Below are 19469 nucleotides of genomic sequence, written 5' to 3'. Positions count from 1 at the left end.
TGGGTAGACTGGTACAGCTCTGCAAGCAGTTAAAAGCCTGGTAGACCAATACCTCTGCTAAATCCTAAAGATTTGTCACATGACCATCAAACCACAAAATAAGCCACGCCCACAGAACCGGTAGTAAAAAATTTTAGAACCCACCCCTGGTCTGCATGGAAATAACCAAGCTCGGAGAGCACCCTGGATTCCCTCATTTTAGCCCTGAGCTGAAAATATTCTCTTTATTGATACAGGAACTGTTCTGGAGAATGTGTGAAAGGCAGAACATGCTGAGGGCAGAATTCACCCTTCTGAACCAGAGGACCAGGAACCCTAGTAATAATCAACGCTAGTTTGAAATGAAGGTGGAAAAAAGTCATTCATGCATCCGGTATTTAACTTTTTTTTTTTTACTAACCTTGTTACTTCACATGGAATCAAATGCTGTTTTGTGTCAGAGGCAGATACACTTGGAATTGGGAAAACGATGGCAGAAACGTTTGCATGTGGCTGGGCCAAGTAAGTGCATGCTACCCTGTTTCCCCGATAATAAGACATCCCCTGATAATAAGCCCAATGAGCACATGCGCTAAAATAAGCCTCCCCCCCGAAAATAAGCCCTCCCCAAAAATATTTAAACGCATGCGCAGCCGGTCCCCCCCCATTTCCTCTGGTTAGGGTTAGGGAGACAGAGCTGAAAATCAGGTAAGATGGCAAGAGGAGTCTTCCTCCATGTGCCCCAAAATAATAAGACCTCCCCGAAAATAAGGCCAAGTGCTTATTTCGGGGTTCAAAAAAATATAAGACAGGGTCTCATTTTCAGGGAACACGGTAAGTTTTTAAACGAGGAAAAACAGACAGATTACAAGCAGGAATTCCGACAAATACGAAAAATCACCCACAAAACGTCTAGTGCTGGGTTGTGTAAAGGAAGAAAATTGCCATTTTAGCATTTTAAAGTTCTTCAAAGAAACCACAGCTTTTAAATAAAAGCCCCTGTTTCCATCTTCAGGAAGGAGAGTCCAATTCAGTTTCGCTTTGATGTTGATGGCTTGGACCCTCTGCAGACTCCAGCTATGGGCACCCATGTTCCTGGAGGAATGACTTTGAGAAAGGGCCTCTACATTGCAGAGGGACTTTGTAAAACAAATAGAATGATTACTTTTTAATGTGACGTATGCATTATTTTACCTACAGTATATGTGTACTTAAATATTTATTTTTGTAAGCATCACGGAAAGTCTTAGTGACAGGAGAGTTTCAGTCCAAAGGAACAAAACACAAGAATAAATGAGGATAACTGAGAGAAAAGTTCAGAAACTTTTCTTGAAGAGAATAAAATGGGATGCTAATTTAGCCCGTCTATTAGTGGTGAAGCCACATTCCTTGTGACCCCAAAATTTCATGTCTCAGAATCACAAGTTGGAAGGAGCTATTTTGGCCACCAATTTCAATCCCTCTCAGTGCAGGAATCCAAATTGAATATGTCTGGTGTACTTTCACCCATTCTGAATGCTGTTTGAATAGCCCTGTTAGAATCAGAATGAAGTTAGCCTTTGTTTTCACAAGGGTTACTATAAGCTCTGGATATGTAATGGAGAGCAACCCAGCTTGTAGCAAAGAACTAAAGGAAGTAAACACCACAACCAGTTCTGCTGTAGCAATAGACATGTTTTGGAGCCTCACACCGAAGGTCTACATTGGCTGTTGCTGTGTCCCCTGATACAGGGACTAAATCAATTCATTTTTAATACAGCTAAATAAGTGGATAATTAAACTTGTTATTCTCCAGTGTACTACAGATGGTGTTTGAGGTCAACTGTTTAGCATTTACTCTAAAAATGTAGCATGAAATACAGTATAAACTTAGAGGGATTTTCCTATTACATACATTTAGATAAATGTCAATGTGCTGTGGAGAAAAAATATTCTTCCCTTATGTTCCATTGGAAGATGAGATTTTAGAAAAAAAATATAACCTTCTGAATTTGTGTATTCCAGTTACTAGTTTGGGGAAATGCAATTCTGCAGCATTTGGGAAACTGAAGCAAGCAGCGCTGATATTAAATAATTCTAATGAAAATACTTATCAGTTGCAAAATGTATTTATTAAATCCTTTTTTCCCCAAATTCTATCCAACATCAGCAATATTTTACAAATAACAGCTGTCAAATCATAACTTTCCTTATAAAATGCACCCCTATATTAGGACTTCAGTAAAGTAGAAAATTCAACCAAAAATATAAATACAAAGCCAAAATAAAGTTTACTAAATACAAACACTGGAAATTTAAGTAAGTACCCACAACTTGCAGAAATATACAGATTTTAAACATAATTACAATTCATAAGTCAGTAGCCTGCTGAATGAACTGAATACATTACTTACAGTTTGAGTTAATATTTTTATTATCTTACTTTCTGTAGCATTGCTGGTGAACGCATAGCCAACAATCGCAAACTCATTTCATAATTCTTCATTTTTGGTTGATTACGTTCCCTTTCAAATTAAATTGAGAATTACAGCTTTTTTTTTTTTTTGAGTGTCATGACTTTTTTCAAAAGTAGCTGTAAAACCAATGTCCTATTTTTTAAATATGATTAAAAATATTTAAATGATTTACTGGTGATAAAAATAATTAAACGCTGATTAAGAAAAATAAGCAAAAATGGGTAGAACTGTTACTGAAACAATTTGCTCTTTCCATAATCCTTAAGAGTTTCCTTTGTTTAGAGTTCTTCTGAGCAGGAAAAAAGCAGCAAATATATGATCAGGAATAATATAATGGGAATTATTCTGCAGGCATTACTGAGTGGTGTTTCATCCTGGGTAAAATTAAAAGTCCCAAAGCTCCATCTTTTATTCTATTGTGACACTGGCAAAGCAACATTTACTGGGACCTGACTGGGCTGAGGTGCTGGAGAAATGTTGCTGATTGACTGTTGAGGAACAGAAGCTGCCTCCATTTTGCTAATGTGTATGAAACGCAGACGAAGTTTCAAAGCTGGCCTTAAATTGCAAATGATTTTCTCAACCTTTAATAAAAAGAAAAAAAGGTGAAAGAAATGTCACTATAAATTATGCAGTTTATTAGCATTTGCTTGGTTTTTATCCTGCTTGTCCTTGAAGGCTCAGGGTTTTAGGTATTTATTAGATCTCTAAGGCATCAGGATGGCAATAATAGCCAAATATAAAATCCAAGGGCTACAATTCTATATTTAAAATGAGGGCAGAGAAACAAAGGTTAAGAATGTCTAACAAATTATAAAATGCAAACATCCACCCCACTTCCAAAACCGCCATCGGGCATTTATTCCCTAAGACATTTATTTCTGACCTCAGTTCTCAAACAGCTAGCAGTCCTATCTCATTTCCAATTTAAGCTGGTTTCTAGTCTGAAACAGTTTAAATGGCAATATAGTGAAAATGATAGCAGGAAGTCTTCCAAAAGCCATTAATACTAATTCTAATTAAAGTGGCCTGCTGACATTAAAAGTGCAGGATATTAAAAAAAACAGCAACCAAAAACCTAACAAAGAAAATTACATTAAAAAGTGTTAAAAGCTTCACACTTGATTCAAAGTGTCTAATATTTTTTTCTATATAAAACCTGAAGAGAAGAAAAATCTATAGTTGATTTCTTCTTATTCACAGGGCAGGCCTTCTCCTGTGGAATTTTCATTTGTTGACCTCAGATGGGAAAGTGAATTGAACTTCAATTCTACTCCAAAGTGCTATTTCTTATCATAAATTCACTTACTTGGTCCTTCACACTGTCTCCAGTAAACATATACTTCACATGGTATAGAAAATCACAGATGGGATCCATGTAGCTGAGATGCATGTTGCATTGATCCACTTCCAGAAGCATTTCATAAAAAGCTACTCCAATCTATTGCCAGATACAAACACAAGCTGTGCTGAAAACACGTAATATTTTTTTCCATGTTGCACCAGTTCAAATTTGATTTATTTTTAAATTCCAACATTCATATTATAAAGTTAACATTAAATATTATGATTATATTATTTTCTAAGTTTTTCATTTCTTTCTGTAAAACCGACTAAGAAATTGACAATAATAAAAATAATAAAACATTTAGTATTTATATCCCAAGTAAGGGAGTAAAAGGAAAAATATGATAATAAAGTAATCAATGAAGAGGAAAAATATAATGACTTCTATAGGCAAAAATATTATTAATATTTATATTAATATATAACATATTAATATTATTATTAGTAATAATAATTAATATTATTAATATGTTAAATATCAGCTATAAGATGGATTTTCATAAGACTGCATACATAACTAAATGTTTTGGGTAAGGTGTATTGCATAACTACTGTTAAATAATATTTGTGGATTAAGATTACAAACCATATTTTGTCACATAATCATAATATTAGCTGTAAGACCATACTCAAATACTTTGGCCACCTAATGAGAAGGAAGGACTCACTGGAGAAGAGCCTAATGCTGGGAAAGATTGAGGGCAAAGAAGAAGGGGACGACAGAGAACGAGGTGGCTGGATGGAGTCACTGAAGCAGTAGGCATGAGCTTAAATGGACTCCAGAGGATGGTAGAGGACAGGAAGGCCTGAAGGAACATGGTCCATGGGGTCGCAATGAGTCGAACACGACTTCGCAACTAACAACAACAACAAAGACCATACTACTGTAAACCCATGGAGCTTTAAAGGAAGAGATGGCACAATGGTTGTTCAGAAATAAGTTATCAATTGTACTGATGTAATAATTCCATAAAAGATCAACGTTCTATATTAGAAAGATATTATCAAAATGGTTGGATGATTAAAAAAAGTAGCTGTAGCAAAACTAACATGTACGTTTTTGGTCTTGGAAATGAAATCTCTTTATAGCAAAGCATATCCATAAAGAATATTTAGGTGAAAATGCTTTATTATGAACATGGTAAAAAACAAGTAAGCAAGCATTTTGTGCATTCTCAGCTGGCTAGCTATTGAATGCTGAGGTAAAAACCCACACAAAAATTCCTCCCTGCTTTCAGAGAGAGCTATGAAATCAGCTATGTTTAGCTATCTATGCTGAAGTGTAATGAATTTTTTGACGCCCAGAATGTCTTTGAAAATTTATTTTTAAAACTTTTTTTGTTATGTTTGAAAAAACGCAATACTGAATGCTGAAATCAAAGGTCCTGTTTTTGCTTTTATTTTATTTTCGATGCAAACTGCCTTAAGGCTTCTCTGCCAATTCCTGGGAGAAATGGGTAGATCACTTGCACAAAGTGACAAAATCAGCAATACATGATAGCAAAAAGAAAGGTAAGATATCCTAAGTTTACTTAAGTAATATGGACTGCTCTTAATTTCATAGTAGAAATATGTTAAGAAATCAGAGTGTTTAATTTTATTAAAGAAGCAGCTGATGTCCACCAGAAAAAAACTGTGCAGAAATGCTAGTGAAAGAATACAAATACTTCTTCACTAAGTCAAACCTACTTAGAAGTTTATAAAAACGATCTCGTACGTTTGCCCAAAACCTCCCTTCAGAAAAGGGACTTTTGCCCAATTCAGAAAATTTCTGACCCATTCTTTTGCAAAATCTAAACATTGCAGCTATTTGTGTATGTACATTATGTGTGTGTGTGTGGCAACCTACCTCTAGCATGCATCTTGTCCTTTCTTGCTGGAACCGCTGTAGAAATGGCCCAACAAGATGATAGACATAAAGGAGCTGGAATTCAGTCTTAACTATTGGAATCAACACTTCAGTGAGAAACCTGTAGTATTTCATAAGGTATAATAAATTAAATCCTCAAAAATGAAAGTAACTGAAAATAGCTAAGATTATATATTTTGAAAACTCTTAAATTCTATCAAGACTCAATTATTACCGATAGCAATAATTAAATGACTATAAGTGGTGTTTAATAGGAGCTTGATATGAATATGTGATCTATCTACAGCACATGCAAACTACTGAAGATGATATTCATCAGTTGCAGACATCACCCACTAATACCTACTTTGGAATGAGGGAAAGCTGGCCAATGCTTGAATGGTGCCACACTGCATGTGCCAAGGCTAATGTGTAGCTACAGCACATCTCGGAATAAGACTGGTGACAAGCCGTGAAGTCAAACAGCTGGAATGGATACCCAACCCATTCAGTCTCTGAAGTCAAACTAGGACTGTTGATAACACTCACAATCCGTTCATGGAGGACAATCCAGTAGGGCTCCTTGGAAAACAAAACCAGCCCCACAACAAAGATTAGAGAGCTTTCAGCTAGCATGTGTATAACCTAAAATAGAAACCTCAATCACAAGATATGGGAGACAAGCTACCATGACATGGGAGACATCATTCCCACATACTATGTGGAGCCTTGCTGTCAGCCCCTTCTAGCTCTCAATATTACAATTTTCTAGCAATGCAAAGATTCAGAAACCAAGAGAAAGGGGTGGAATCCTGTGGGAAGAACCAGGTGGGTATCAAGTACAGATGTAGAAAATAGTACAGCCAGGTAGAATTATATTACATCTTCAAACAACAGTTCTTAGAATGCTGTCCTTTACAAGACTGAAAGCGTCCTGTGTACTTCAAATACAGTCTAATGCTTAACAATTGTTAATAGAATGAGTGCACGTCACCACACATACCTCATAATATATGACAGAAATGTTTGCCTTTTCTTTATCCTATCCTTACTTTGTATCTGCTGCGAGGACCCAAATATGCAATCCTTATGTATTCGTAATTCAAAAGGGGGGTGAGGGAGAATTTATTTCTCTCAATGAGGACAATGAAGTCGTGTAATCTACCTTTGACACAAAAAGTATGTCCTTGAAAAGGCTGTGTTTCTAATCTCTAGAAAATGACTTTAATTCTTCACATTCAAAAGGTTCTACAAACTTTCAATTAAAAGTAAACAAAAAAAAAAAACCCATGTAAATAACCCCAACATGTTCCAATTTGTAATTATTTCTCATGTATAGGAATTGGAACTTTTGCACCTAATCTTAGGTTGCCTTTCTCTTCTTTTAACTGGAATTTTAAACCTCAGGTAACTTACAGGCAAGGCGGTGATAACCAACCCAATTGCATTCATCCAGGCAGTGATATTTTCTCTGGGCACCAGAGGCTGACTGTTAGGAAAATAAGAGGAAAATCACTGTTTTGGTACTCTGGATTTTGGCACAGGGACAGTAAAGCTATGTATACAGGTAGTCCTCGACTTACGACCATGATTGAGTGCAAAATTTTTGTTGCTAAGTGAGACAGATTTCCCCCCTTTTATGACCTTTCTTGCCACAGTTGTTAAGCGAACTGCTGCTGTTGTTTAGTTAGTAACACGGTTGTAAAGTGAATATGGCTTCCCCATTGACTTTTGCTTGTCCGAAGGTTGTAAAAGATGGATCAGATGGCCCCAGGTCACTGCAACTGTCATCAATACAAATTAATTGTCAAACATCCAGATTCTGAATGCATGAGTATGGGGATGCTGCAATGGTCGTAAGTGTGAAAAATGGTCATAAGCCACTTTTCCCCCCCAGTGCTGTTGTAATTTTGAATGAAACAAATAGTTGTAAGTCGAGGAACACCTGTACTTTTTAGAACCAAATCAACTAAATAAATTTCAATAACTTTTCTTCTTTTGATCATATTAAACTGATAACAATTTATGTTCTTGCTGTATAATACTGCGATCATTTCCATATATATAAAAAAGTTCTACATACCTTTTCAAAACAACATTCAGAAGGTCATTGCCTACATCCTTCCCTGGAACAGCCAAGGCCATGAGTTCCACACAGGTCACATGGAGGGCATGGGCAGCTGGATTAGGAAATTCATTGAACCGCCAATCACAGTTTGGGAATGGACTGGAGGATTTACCAGCCATCGGTGATTGCAGTTAAGTTAATAAACTACTGTATTTTATAGGAAACAAGCATTGAAACATGATGCCATAAACCCAACAGCTGCTTCCTGGCAGGATCATCCCCTGGTGGGGAGGAAGGATGGACCAATCAGCTGTTAGTCGGCTCAGCTGAAGTCTTATATTGGCTCACGGAAGTATCACTCAGCTCTCTGTCACAGGGTGGTGCCAAGTACTCAACAGGAGGGGCTTTACAAAGTCCTGTTTCATACTCCTCCTTGAAGTATGAAAATTGTGGCATGTCGAGACAACTCTTCAGTCAGCAAAGTAAAAAGGCTGTGCGTGTGCACATACACACACACACAATTGGGGAGAACCTTTCAAGCAGCCACAAGCTTTCTAAAGGCTGCTCTATTGCTTGAAGAAGGCAGGTTCATTCACATTTCCAAACCATCTTTCAACTGCTCTGACCAGCTTTAATAATTGTGTGCATACATAAGCATATTAGTAGTTCCTACCAAAGAACACAATATGCCAGTGATGGGTAACTTTTTTGCTGTCATGTGCCAAAAGTGGAGGGATTGCGGGGATCATATGCAAGTGTGCCTATACCCATAATTCAAATTGCCCCCCCACGCTCCCCCCACTTTTGGCACGTGATGGCACGGTGGGCCCAGTAGGCCTATTTTTTGCCCTCCCCAGGCTCCAGAGACTTTCTTGGACTCTGGGGAGGGCGAAAACAGCCTCCTCCCCCGGAGGCTGGAAACAGCCTGTTTGCCAACTTCCGGTGGGACCGGAAGTCCCATTTTCTTCCCTCCCCGGGCTTCAGAGGCTTTCTAGGAGGCTGAGGAGGGCCTTCCCCACCCCCCAGCGGCCGGAAACAGTCCATTTGCCAAGTTCCGATGGGCCTGGAAGGCCCGAAAATCAGACGCACATGTTGGAGCTGAGGTAGGGCAATGCTCGTGTGCCCACCGATATGGCTCTGCGTGCCACTTGTGGCACGTGTGCCATAGGTTCGCCATCACAGCAATATGCTGTTACATTCTTCCCCAGTTCCAAAATTTAAAAGTAAACTACAGTAGTTAAAAGATAAATAATGCTTTGCTCTTGTTTTTTAAATTTAGCTTACCTACTAAAATAAGCCAATGTATTAGGAAGCCATCTTTAGTGGGAGTGATTTCCTAGTAAACACTGAGCAAAATTGAAATTGCACATACTGTATGTTGTTTTCATATTGCAGTGATAATCTGAATGCTACTGACAGAGAACTATTAATAACCGAATGATACAGAAATAACAGCACAGCTAGTTTAATGAGAATAACAAACGTTTTGTATTCTGATATTTTATATACATTCATTATTTTAGAAAGGATATTATCCACCAGCCTCCCAATTAGTTTGCAGTAATACATATCATCGGGGACCCATGGGTTATCTTCTCGTGGATTCATAGCGCATTTAAGGTAAGTATCACTTAAACACCACCCTAATGGCCGGTTGTCTTTTAGGGAACCAATGATGGCATGGACAAGCTTCCGTTTGAGGTTGGTTCGCTCTCGGAGATGTCCCTCATAGTAGTGAAGGGTGTTGTAGAGGTAAGTTACTGGCCGATCTGCCAAAAACAAACAAACAAACAAACAAACTCCTATACAATTGCATTTGCACTTTTTACAATTGGGACTATCATAAACTATATGTATATACCAAGAATATGATCTGTGCTTGGTTCAAATTATACACACTGATATTCTTCACATGCTATTCTTTTTTTTTTTTTGCCTTTTTTTCAGATTTGCATAATTTATTATAGTTTGCCAGTTATAGAAGAAGTAAGGACATTGAAGTGCCATTCCCAGACACAGGAATCTTATTTAGCAATTGTTTGAGCTTCATATACATTCCTTTATTATCATCTTTGTACACGTACAGCCGAGACATGCTCCCGTCATGAGGAAAAGACCAGCTGAAATTTAAATTTATTTTTCACCCACAAACAAAAATAGCAATGAAAGTAACACAGAAAAAGTTTTGTGGAGTTGCTTACAAAATTCTAACACCAATGCTAGACTAGCACTGATGATGTTACCTAGTTAAGGTAATAAAACGTCTGCAAGTAAACAAGCAAGCTCTGAGAGCACCAAGGACCTCTCATTTCAACCCCGAGCTACAAATATTCTCCTCTATTGATTACAAAAATTCTTTCTTGTGATTTACAAATAATTAGAAGATTGAAGTCACACAAATCAAAGCAAATTGTTTGGAGATGTTGCAGGGACTTGATTCTCTAATAGGACTAAAAACTTTGGTGACTGATTTGCGTGACACAAAAATCACTCAGTCATAAAATTCTAATAAATTCTGAATTCTGAGATGAAAAGACTTGTTATTGGTAAAATAATTTCCAATTTTAAACACTCCTTAATGCTGAGCAGAATCAATCCAAGGCTCCATATAGTCACTTTGTAGTAACCACTAAGATGATATATTTGCTTTCTTCTGACCTATGTATATACTGTTAGAAGTGTACCACATGAAAGCTCTAGCTCTTAGGACTTAACAAAATTGACAATTTAATTTGTTTTCCATGCATCTTTTACTCGGTCTTTGATAAAATTCTTGTAACTTAAAGGATAACAAATTCATTTAACATTTATATTTTGCATAATAAATTCTGTCAACTTAATCCAATTTGCATGGATCTAAAATTCAAGCTGTTGGATCACATAATCTGAATGTTTTAAACCATGGAGAATTAACATTTAAAAAAAAAGGTTATCAGAAAGAGGGAAGAGAGGGGACAGGTATGTTCATGCTATTACGATTAGAATATGTTCACAATGCAGTGACACATTTATCTCTTTAAACATATTATTGAAAGATAATCACCTGTTTCCTGCAACTTTAAGAGATTTGATGCTTGTACTGTGTTTAACCGAAGTCAAGTGCTTCTCTTTTTCTTGAATAGAAAGGATAGCTCTCCCTGAATCCATCTACTCAACCCATGCACTCACATGCGTGAGTATTTTTTAATGAGGGCCTACTTTTCAGACCTGCTACATTTGCCGCTGCTTAATATAGCCAGACCCAATTACTCTTTACAAGCTTGTCTGTCTGCAGTGTCTATTCTTTCTTAGAAATAATTTTCCAGGAGCAAGTCTGACAATGCAATTACTTCTCTACCACATTTTTAATGCAAGCACAATCAACACAGTTGATATAAGACTCGGATACATCATGAAATAAATAGAAAATTTAATTACAGAGAACGTTTATTATCAATCAATAAATATTTATTATCAATCCAGTAATATTAGAGCAATGAAACAACTTCTGTTGGAACTCACCATGAAATTTGTACAAGCCTCCTAAGTGATCTAGAAGAGTCTCCAAGGATTTGGATACTGGTAGAAGTTCCAGGAATCTGTGAATCACAATGTCAAACACTGGCAGGAAGCGGAGGCAAACGTTCCCAAAATAAATTGGTAAATACTGTGGCTGGATTTGAACAGGAGGATTGACTTGCTCTGCTAACCCTTCAAAGTACAGCTTTTCAGGGTATTTCTGAGGGTGAAAAAATTACATTAGTTTAATTTGTCTTGGTTTAATAAGCTTTCATTACTGATGTTCTATTTTCTTCCCCCATTTGAATAAGATTTCCCTCTAATACTTTACATCCAGATTTTAATGGAAAAATATCTGGCACAAGTTGAGTTTTATTTATTTATTTATTTTATTTTATTAAATTTCTATACCGCCCTTCTCCCGAAGGACTCAGGGCGGTGAACAGCCAGAGGATAAAAACACAGAAATACAAAAATTTAAAATAGATTAAAAACGAATTAAATAATTTGGCTGAATTTAAAATACCCCATAATTTAAACAGATTAAAATTTGTATTTAAAATTTATATTTAAAAGGGGAGAAGATTTAGGCCAGGCCAGCTTGATGAAATAAAAAAGTTTTAAGCTTTAAGCTTTTTGAGTTTTCAAAACATCTTGATCAGAGGTGTCCAATCTTGGCAAATTTAAGCCTGTGGACTTCAACTCTCAGAATTCCCCAGCCAGCCATGATCAATAGCCCTCAACAACAACAAAATGGTATATCAATCCTAGTTATCACTTCAAGATGATCTTCTGCCACAGTTGTGTATTTGTTTGTTGTAGAAGCACTGCTATTTAGGTCAATTAAGATGACAAACCAGAAGTACCTTGTGATAGCTCATATGCTTCGTATGCCAGTCATTCTGTAGCCAATGCTCGGGGGAGTTCTCTTTCACAAAATCACTCACTCTGTTTCGGAAGTCATTGGGTTTCAGTAAGAGCAATTGAATAATGAAATAGCACACTTGGGCTTCATTGCCTTCATGGCTACGCATGGCCTTAAATAATGATAACAATTTAAAAATGAAGCAAAGTTGAACTAGCAAGACAGCGCTACAAAATACCTACAGGAATATTTCTAATTTCTCTGGAGTATAGCTCAAGTAAAAAAAAAAAAAAATTAGAAACCCAGTTAAATATGAAACTTCCCACATTTTTTTGAGCTGAAAACAAGAAAACCAGGGTTTCTTAAGAATGCACTTTATAGTAATTGAAAAAAATATATTTTTTCAATACCATTCAAAGAATCAAACAGCCTTCTCTACAGAACATGATAATCCACTGACATGAATACTTGAACTAATTTCAATCTTTCCATAATCATGTATAAAAATATGTTTCCATTCACCAACACCTTTCATATCTATTTTTATTTTTTTATTTTATTTTATTTATTTTTATATGCCGCCCTTCTCCAGAGACTCAGGGCGGCTTACAATGCGTTAAGCAATAGCCTTCATACTTTTGTATATTTTATACAAAGTCAGCTTATTGCCCCCACAAACCGGGTCCTCATTTTACCCACCTTAGAAAGGATGGAAGGCTGAGTCGACCTTGAGCCTGGTGAGAATTGAACTCGCAGTAATTGCAGGCAGCTGGATGTTAAATGCTGCCTTAGTAGGAGGCATTAGTCTCCTACGCCACTCAGGCTCCTATCTAGTTGAGGAAGTGAGGTGAAGAAACCCAGATTTACAGAAGCCTCTGCGATTCTGTTACCAAAAATTTAATTGCCTGCTTATACAGCAACGCTGTATTGCTTAGACCCGTGATGGCATGCATAGCCATATCAGTGGGCATGCCAGCTTAGTCTGGCCAGCTGATTTTCGGGCCTTCTGGGCCCACCAGAAGTAGGGAAACAGGCTGTTTCCTGCCTCCGGAGGGCCTGGGGAGTGGGTGGGGAAAGCCCGTTTTTCTTTCTTACCTGGCTCCAGATCCTCTCTATGCATCTGGGAAGGGCGAAAACAGCCTCCCTTGAAGGCGCCTGAAAGGGCCCATTTCCCAACTCCTGTTGGGACAGTAAGTGATGTTTTTTGCTGTCCCCAGCCTCCAGAGACTCCTAGAGAGGCCTCTAGAGGCTGGGTACAACAAATAACGTAACTTTCTGTCGCACCGGGAGTTGGGAAATGGGTTGTTTCAGGCCTCCTGAGGGCCTCTGAGGGAGTGGGAAAGGCTGTTTTTGCCCTTCCCAGATGCATAGAGAGGGTCTGGAGCCAGGTAAGAAAGAAAAACGGGCCCACTGGGCCATCACATGCCAGAAGCTGGGGGGGGAGGGAGGGGGGTTGCGCACGCATGAACAGGGCAGGGCAGGGCGCATAGCATTATGGTTGTGGGCACACGCGTGCGCGAACCTCCCCCGCCGCCCCCCTCTCCTGGCACGCAATGGCAAAAAGGTTAGCCATCACTGGCTTAGACCCAACTGGTTCTCACCAGCTTATCTCCAAATGTCTACTGTTCCATGATTGACATTAAGATCCCCTTTCCCGTTTTAAATCAATGACATCAATGGCAGTATTTTTTTGGATTCACAAAATTTTGCAATGTCTTTGAAAGCTATTGAACACAATGTGTTCATGATATCCAATAAATCTTTGAACAGATAATGGCAACTTCTCTCTCAGCATTCCTTACCAAACACAGTATCAACCGATCCAATGTCACAATGTTGTACTTCCACACCATGTCATTCAGAATTTCAATACATTTGTTGAGCTGCTGGCCCCCAGCTGAGGTAGAAAATTCATAGACCAGGAAATCTGCAAATGTCCTAACGTGAGCAACCAGGGCTCTAGCTCCAATTCTTTCTAGTACTCTAAAATAGGCGAGAGAAGTACAACGGCATTAATCAAATAATATGAAAAGCAATTTCCTTCTCTTCTCTTCCCTCACCCCTCAAAAAAAACAAAAACCCTATATTATCAAGCAAGCAGCTTTCCAAGATCCACGCTTGGAAGATTGTACATCAGGGTGTCAAACCCAATTGCATCACAGGCCGTATCATGACGTATCGCGATGTTTTTTGCCTTTGTGGAACCGGGGTAGGCGTGGCCTATGCGGGCCGTATCCGGCCCATGGGCCTCCAGTTTGAAAATGCAAGAATAAACCAGATTTCATGAAACAATATTGTAGAATGGAGAGGAGAATCTAGATTCTTTGACTTTTAAATGGATTTTTTTCAAGGCTGCTGGCAGAAGCACCTTTGTGTTGCTCTGCAGTACTGGTTAAAAAAGTGCCTTTCATCATACTTGCAGGACCACCTCCTACCGGCCTCTCACTGCCCAGTGCGCTCACATAGGACTGCCCTCTTCTGGGTGCCATCAGCCAGACAATGTCGGCTGGGGGCGCCCAGGATGAGGGCGTTCTCTGTGGCCGGACCGACCCTCTGGAACGAGTTACCCACTGGGCTCTGGACGGCCCCTGACCTCCGCTCTTTCCGCAGTGACCTGAAGATATGGCTTTTTCAGCAAATCTTCTGATCTGTTTGGGAGCTATAGTTTTAATTTGGGGATTTTAATTGGATTTTTAGCATTATTTATTGTTTTGTTTTATTGCTGTGAGCCGCCCCGAGTCCTTCGGGAGAAAGGCGGCATATAAATATTATCAAATAAATAAATAAATAAATATGCCCTGCAACCTATGTAATGCATTAGATTACAGGTAACCTTTGCTGTACAACTACAACTGAGCCCAAAATTTCGGTCTTCTAAGCAAGACAGTTGTTGAATTTTGCCTCATTTTATGACCTTTCTTGACATAGTGGCTAAGTGAATCACTGCAGTTTTTAAGTTAGTAACACTATTGTTATGTGAATCTGACTTTGACCCATTGACTTTGTTTGTCAGCAGTTTGCAAAAGGTGTTCACATGACCCCAGCACACTGCAACAGTCCTAAATACATGCCAGTTGCTCAGGGGCCATTTTAATCTTCTCTGTATAATTCCAATTTTAGTATATGTGCTTTTTTCCCCCTTTTCTTCCTCCTCTCCTCGCTTTTCTTTCCCCTTTTCCTCACCACTGTGCACTATTATTTGCTTTCATATTTTTGTATTTTATTCTATAATCTAATAAAGAATGTAATAAATAAATAAATAAATAAATACATGCCAATTGCCAAGCAGCCAAATTTTGATCACGACTATGGAAATGCTGCAACAGTAGTAAGTATGAAAAATAATAAGTTACTTTTTTTCAGTGCCACTGTAACTTTGAGAGGTCACTAAACGAATGGTTGTAAGTCGAGGGTTAGTGTTGTGGTCTGCCAGCAGCCTGCGGAGATGGCAGTGGAGTTGGACAATGAGGAGGCTGAGGAAGAACATGGGCCAGTCCTGGAGGCTGGGGAAGGCCCGGATGAAGCAGAGATGGGGCCAGGGCCATCAGGGAGTGATGTGCGGACTCCGGAGCCTCCAGAGGCTGACAGTAGAGAGGCAGAGGAACAGGAGGAGCCAGTTCCTACTGAATGTATGAGAAGAGCTGCCAGAAGGCAGGAGCAGATAAAGCAGAGAGGGCAACTCCGGAGTAGGGCCAAGAGATGATTGGCCCCTCCCATAAGGCTTAAAAGACCAGCAAGGACTCTTGGCCTCTTTGCCGGAAAACAACGTTGAGAGATTTGCTTCTTGTTTCACTGTATTCATTTCTTGTCGGTGTCTTCTGCGTCTGAATTTTTGCCAAGAAAAGCCTTTGGCAGTTTGCATAATTATCCCAAGGTCAGTGATAAACTAAGGAATGGTGTTTTGAAGAATTTGCTTTAATTTAGTTTGGACTACACTGAGAATGAGTTAATTCTCAACTGTTCTAATACAGTCTGTTTGCTTTCAAACTGTTTGTATTTAATGCTAACTACTTGGGTCTAGGTCACAACAGTTACTTGTAATGCATTACAAGAAAAAAGCACCTCAAACTTGTTCCTGTGCAATCCAGTATTTTGCAAACATTAGAAAACAAAATAGGTGTTATTTCAAATGAATGGCCTCTAGGCACAAAATGGTCTCTAGGTTTACAGCGTCCAAATTATGATTCCATTTTGCTTTATGGTGCCATGGTATAAACAATAATTAAATCTTTTAAAACATACCGATAACCAATCTGGTTAATGTGATCAGTTTCTAAGAGCATTTTCCAAAGGAGACAAAGGAAGAGAGGAGGGGAGCCTTGCATAGAAAAATGGGTAATGATATCATTTTCAATTGACATGGATTTCCACTTTCGGTATTCCTCTTCCACATTTTTTTTAAGGTTAAACCGACTCTCTTGAGGCACATTGTTCTGTTTGAAGAATGCCTGAAATGAAACAAGTTAGTAGTCACTAAAACAAACTTTTTAAATGTAAAATCTATTACATTTTGTGAGGTCACTCCAGTTTCATAATTCAATTTTCCTATTAGGGTCCTAAATTATGACCAACTCTCTTCTCTATCTATGGCACAATTTTACCAAATTCCATTTTGGACAATTTAATTCTAACTTTCGTCTTGATAGACAAATCTGACATCCTCTTAGGTAATTGCTAAGAGTCAATACTGACTTGTGGAATGTAATCAATAGTTAGTGTGTGTGTTTTTGTGTTGGGTTTTGTATATTTCTGTTGTAGAGCTCTTCTTAGTTTTAAATGTTTTAACTTATTAAGAGTTTTAAAGCACATACACATGCAAGTACACACAAACACAAAAACACACACACTAATGATTATATTCCACTCGCGTGTGTGTGTGTGTATGTGTGTGTGTGTATGTATGTATATATACGAGCCGAGGTATATTTATATGTATGTATAAGAGCCGAGGTGGCGCAGTGGTTAGAGTGCAAAACTGCAGACTACTTCAGCTGCAGTTCAGCAGTTCAAATCTTACCAGCTCAAGGATTGACTCAGCCTTCTATCCTTCCGAAGTGAGTAAAATGAGGACCCAAATTGTTGGGGAAAATATGCTGACTCTGTAAAACTGCTTAGAGAGGACTGTAAAAGCACTATGAAGCGGTGTATAAGTCTAAGTGCTATTGCTATTTATATATATAAACTGAACTGGAACACCTGAAGATGATATTGATATTGCAATTCAGTGCAATTAAAAGATTGAAATTTATAACTAAGATTATATTACTGTCTCCTTCAATTATGAGATTGAACCTTACAAAACCTTGGAATTGAATTCAAAGTTAATGGCAATAAGAGCAGGTTTATAAAGGTGCATTTTGTAACAAAGGCATGCGTTTTTGTACAGATTTCTAAAAATATAAGGTTAATGTAGAAATGGAGGAAGAAACAGAAAAACAAACACAACAAATGGAAACAATAGTTAGCTCGAAGCAAATTTTACACAAGAATATCATTACCATTTTTCATGACATAGATTATTGAACCCAATGCTTCTCAACCTTTGCAAATTTAAAATATGTGAACTTCAATTCTCAGAATTGGCTGGGAATCTGAGAGTTGATTTCCACACCTGAATACTGCAATCAATTTTGGTCACCATACTACAAAAAAGATGTTGAGACTTTGGAAAAAGTTCAGAGAAGAGTAACTAAGATGATCAAAGGCCTGGAGAATAAACCATACAAAGAATGGCTGCAGGTTTGGGTCTGGCTAGTATAAAGAAAAGAAGAATTAGGGGTGATATGATAACAGTATTCCAGTATTTGAGGGGCTGCCACAAAGAAGAGGGGATCAAATTATTCTCCAAATCACCAGAGGGCAGGACAAGAAACAATGGATGGAAACTATTCAAAGAGAGAAGCAACCTGGAATTAAGGAGAAACTTCCTAACAGTGAGGACAATTAACAAGTGGAACAGCTTGTCTCCAGAAATCATGGGCGCTCCATCACTGGAGGTTTCTAAGAAGAGACTGGATAGTCACTTGTCTGAGACAGTAGAGGTTCTCCTCCAAGGTCCCTTCCAGATTCTATTCTATTCTATTCTATTCTATTCTATTCTATTCTATTCTATTCTATTCTATTCTATTCTATTCTATTCTATTCTATTCTATTCTATTCTATTCTATTCTATTCTATTCTAGTCTAGTCTAGTCTAGTCTAGTCTAGTCTAGTCTCTCTACTCCTAGTCTACTCATGATTTTGCTTTAGAGAACATATCTTAAACTTTCTAAGATTGAGAAAGATTGATTTAAGTTAAACTATTACCTGGAGAGGAGCTGGGAAACAACTCAAAGTATGGGTTGCCCAGTTATGGGGAGTAAAGCTCATGATAGTTTGCAGGATATCTTTGCACCAAGTCCCCTGAATGGAATCTGAACCTGTAAAAAAATCTAAAACAGAAAAATAAACGTAACTGACTATTCAAAAAAATTAAAGCAAACACAGCTGGATTAATGGATAGCAATTCTGTTTGCACTCCCTTCAGTTGCTTTTAGTTACTGTTCTTCATTTCTACTGAGCTTTGTTAAATGATTACTCAATCTGTGAATAGTCCAAGTCCTAATGCTGCTGCATGGTTACTGCAGTCAGAACTACACTGGTCGAGCCAACTTATTCCTGAAGTCGCTGCAAGGGGAATGCACTTCATACAATTTCTAAACAGAATTATTATCCTACTTTAGAATCTAGATATCACATCAAGATAAAACATCTGCATGTACAATTTGAGAAGTCTAACAGTACAGGTAACTCAAGAACAACAACATTTAAGATACTTTTTTAAAAAATAGCACAGTTCTAACCATTTCTATTTTCTAAGTAGGATCCATGACAATCTGGAATTGTTACCTGTGACGTGTGTTGCTCTTGCTAGAGTCAATATAAGTGCTCTGTTAAGTTCCTCCGATTCAGCTGAAAGCACAGTTTTGGGCTCATTAAGGAATCGAGTAAACTGTGGCTGGACTTCAGAGCTGCCTAAGGCAGTAATCAGCCGCAGGGCTGTGCTTTCCACACTATCAAAAGAATACACACTTCAGGATACGTTACGCTAATTACAGAAAATGTTAAGTAGAAAACACCTAGTTTCAATGAATTGAATTCTAAAATTGCACAAGCCACATTTCCCACGTGGTCCAATTATAGATTGGTGGAAGGCATGGATTCTTGAAGGCCATTACATCAAAGAAATAAACAGATGTAATCAATCCAGCACTATTTGGAATTGGAACCTTATTTTTTATTATTATTATTATTGCCTAGTATTTTGAGGATATACATGTATATTTCATATAGTTTAGCATGACAGAAATGCTGCAAGTAAAATTTAGTCTTCAACAGAGCTCTGGAGAAAACAGTAAATATTTTAAA

General features: G+C 38.0%; 1 protein-coding gene across 2 annotated transcripts in view; it reads right to left on the bottom strand.

Moving 5' to 3' along the window:
- Positions 1–2068: 2068 nt before the first annotated feature.
- MED23 (mediator complex subunit 23) overlaps positions 2069–19469 on the bottom strand; it is a 48896-nt gene continuing 31495 nt past the window's right edge. For both annotated transcript variants that reach the window (XM_070932709.1, XM_070932711.1), the window contains 13 exons: positions 18951–19114; positions 18369–18493; positions 16305–16510; positions 13865–14045; positions 12064–12234; positions 11201–11417; positions 9232–9468; positions 7715–7880; positions 7048–7120; positions 5999–6213; positions 5632–5752; positions 3745–3876; positions 2069–3019 (listed from right to left, as the gene is read on the bottom strand). In XM_070932709.1, coding sequence (XP_070788810.1) covers positions 2849–3019; positions 3745–3876; positions 5632–5752; positions 5999–6213; positions 7048–7120; positions 7715–7880; positions 9232–9468; positions 11201–11417; positions 12064–12234; positions 13865–14045; positions 16305–16510; positions 18369–18493; positions 18951–19114 — 2179 coding nt within the window. In that variant the 3' untranslated portion in view covers positions 2069–2848. The remainder of the gene's footprint in view (positions 3020–3744; positions 3877–5631; positions 5753–5998; positions 6214–7047; positions 7121–7714; positions 7881–9231; positions 9469–11200; positions 11418–12063; positions 12235–13864; positions 14046–16304; positions 16511–18368; positions 18494–18950; positions 19115–19469) is intronic.

Source organism: Pituophis catenifer, unplaced genomic scaffold (assembly GCF_029215685.1).
Source record: "Pituophis catenifer annectens isolate HBS135680 unplaced genomic scaffold, rPitCat1.0.hap2 SCAF_1, whole genome shotgun sequence".
NCBI classification, from domain to species: Eukaryota; Metazoa; Chordata; class Lepidosauria; order Squamata; family Colubridae; genus Pituophis; species Pituophis catenifer.
The sequence above is the reverse complement of the archived record's forward strand: the minus strand, read 5'-3'. Positions and strand labels throughout refer to the sequence as shown.